General features: G+C 58.3%; 1 protein-coding gene across 5 annotated transcripts in view; it reads right to left on the bottom strand.

Moving 5' to 3' along the window:
• Positions 1-1,078: 1,078 nt before the first annotated feature.
• The window catches only part of IGF2 (insulin like growth factor 2), a 10,024-nt gene continuing 9,237 nt past the window's right edge, over positions 1,079-1,865 (bottom strand). For all 5 annotated transcript variants that reach the window (XM_007465951.1, XM_007465948.1, XM_007465949.1 and 2 more), the window contains one exon: positions 1,079-1,686. In XM_007465951.1, coding sequence (XP_007466013.1) covers positions 1,447-1,686 — 240 coding nt within the window. In that variant the 3' untranslated portion in view covers positions 1,079-1,446. The remainder of the gene's footprint in view (positions 1,687-1,865) is intronic.

The following is a 1,865-nucleotide window of genomic DNA, read 5'->3' on the forward strand; positions in this document are numbered from 1 at the left end:
CCTCCAGACTTCCCACACTCCCCATGACCCTTGCCAGCCTCCAGGGGGCCCTCATTTCTGACAGGCTCCCCCAGGAGGCTGGTAAAGATGAGCCCTAGGTGTGCTGGGGGGGGGTCCCCAGATCTCGCAGGAGCACACCTAGGGGGTCAGGCGACGCGGCAGGGCATGTCTTGCTTGGCCACAGCCATCTCCACTCCGGCCAAACCCGTTCCTCGCTCGGCACGATAGTAGGTGCGTGGATGCCAGTGGGGCCTGGGGGCATCGGGACTCTCACTGCAGGTGCCGTGGGGTCAGGACGGGTGCCGAGAAGGAGGGGGGATCTTCCTCATCTCGGAAAGATGGAACCACCCGCGCCTGAGCCTGGGACACACACCCTCCCACCCTAGGGCGCATCCCAGGGGACCAGAGAGGAGCACAGGACGTGAAAACCTCATTGCAGGGCAGCTTAGAGAAGAATTTGGGATGGAATGCGGTCTCATCTGCACAGTGCTGGGTTTGGGTGTCCCACATATCTGGGTGCGTGTGCGTGTGCGTGTATGGATGCACGTGAGGGTTGTGGATGTGTGTGAGCTTGTGTGGATGCGTGTGTGTGTGTGTGTGCGCGTGCGCGTGCGTGCAGGGCTGCGTGTGGGTGCGTGTGCTTTCAAAGGTGAGAATTCAGACGTAAGATTTTGGAGCGTGTGGGCGTTTATGCCAATTAAGTTTTATCTGCGCGAATTCGGGTTTTCTGTTCCGTGCACCGCTCCTCGGGTGTTACTGGGCCCCCCCCACTGCTCCACAGCGGTCTCAGTGATGGAAACTACGGGGAGGAACAGGTTTGGGTCTTTGGTGTCACACTGCCAGAGCCCAGCGAGGGTTTGGTGAAGGAGGGAGATGGCTGGAGAGCAGTGACAAGCCTACCTGCAAATTTGGTGCCTTCCTTTCTCTTGGATGGTCAGCTCACAGCCAATTGAAGTCCAGGTCCGAAAGGAACGAGAAGGAAGGGTGGGGGCCAAATTCTTTTATTTTGCCAATTGTTTTGAAGCCAATTTATTTTTAGTAATTTTTTTTCAGCTAATTGATTTTTTTTTTTTAGGGTTTTCTGGAAAGCTAGCTAGCTTTTCCGGTGTTGCTAAGAAGCCAATTCGTTTCAAGGGGGCCAACACGTTTGTGATTGCGATTTTGGTTGTGTAATTTGGGGGTAATTTGGGGGTGATAATTTGGGAGAGAGAGCTAAAGCCAATTGGTTTTGTACATTTTTAAAGATTTTGTTGTGATTCCCTTAGCCCGATGGAGGGGGCCGAGGAGACCAGCCTGACGTGGGGAGGTTGGGGCACGGGGGCCAGGTCGGGGGAGCCCGCAGACAGGACGGTACAGAGGTTTCAGAGGTGGGACCTGATGGAGAGGCCCCGTCAAGAGGAGGTCACGAGTGGATGGTGCCGCTTTGCAGAATTACGACAATTTGGCTCACTTGCGATGGCCGGACGCCTCAAGAGAGGCACCCCCGTGGGCGGCGGGGTCCTGGGTGGGCAGGGCGATCAGGGGACGGTGACGCTTGGCCTCTCTGAACACCTCCAGCTCCTTGGCGAGCGTGCGACCCCGGCGGGCTCGCAGGAGGGCAGGCAGGCCCCTGCGCAGGCGTTGGGCGGACTGCTTCCAGGTGTCATATTGGAAGAATTTGCCCACGGGGTATCTGGGGAAGTTGTCCTGAGAGGGGAAGGGCCGGTCAAGGGGCGCCTGGCCCCCAGCACCTGCTCCCAAGCCATGCAGGCCCCGGGGGGGACATCTGGGCAACCTGCTGGGGGCTGTCCCTAAGCCTTGCAGCGTGCCCGACGTGTGACAGGTCAGTAACTCCCCCAGCTTCTGGCCAATGCCACCACGGGGCG

This window comes from Lipotes vexillifer, unplaced genomic scaffold (genome assembly GCF_000442215.2).
Source record: "Lipotes vexillifer unplaced genomic scaffold, Lipotes_vexillifer_v1.1 scaffold1094, whole genome shotgun sequence".
Lineage (NCBI taxonomy): Eukaryota > Metazoa > Chordata > Mammalia > Artiodactyla > Lipotidae > Lipotes > Lipotes vexillifer.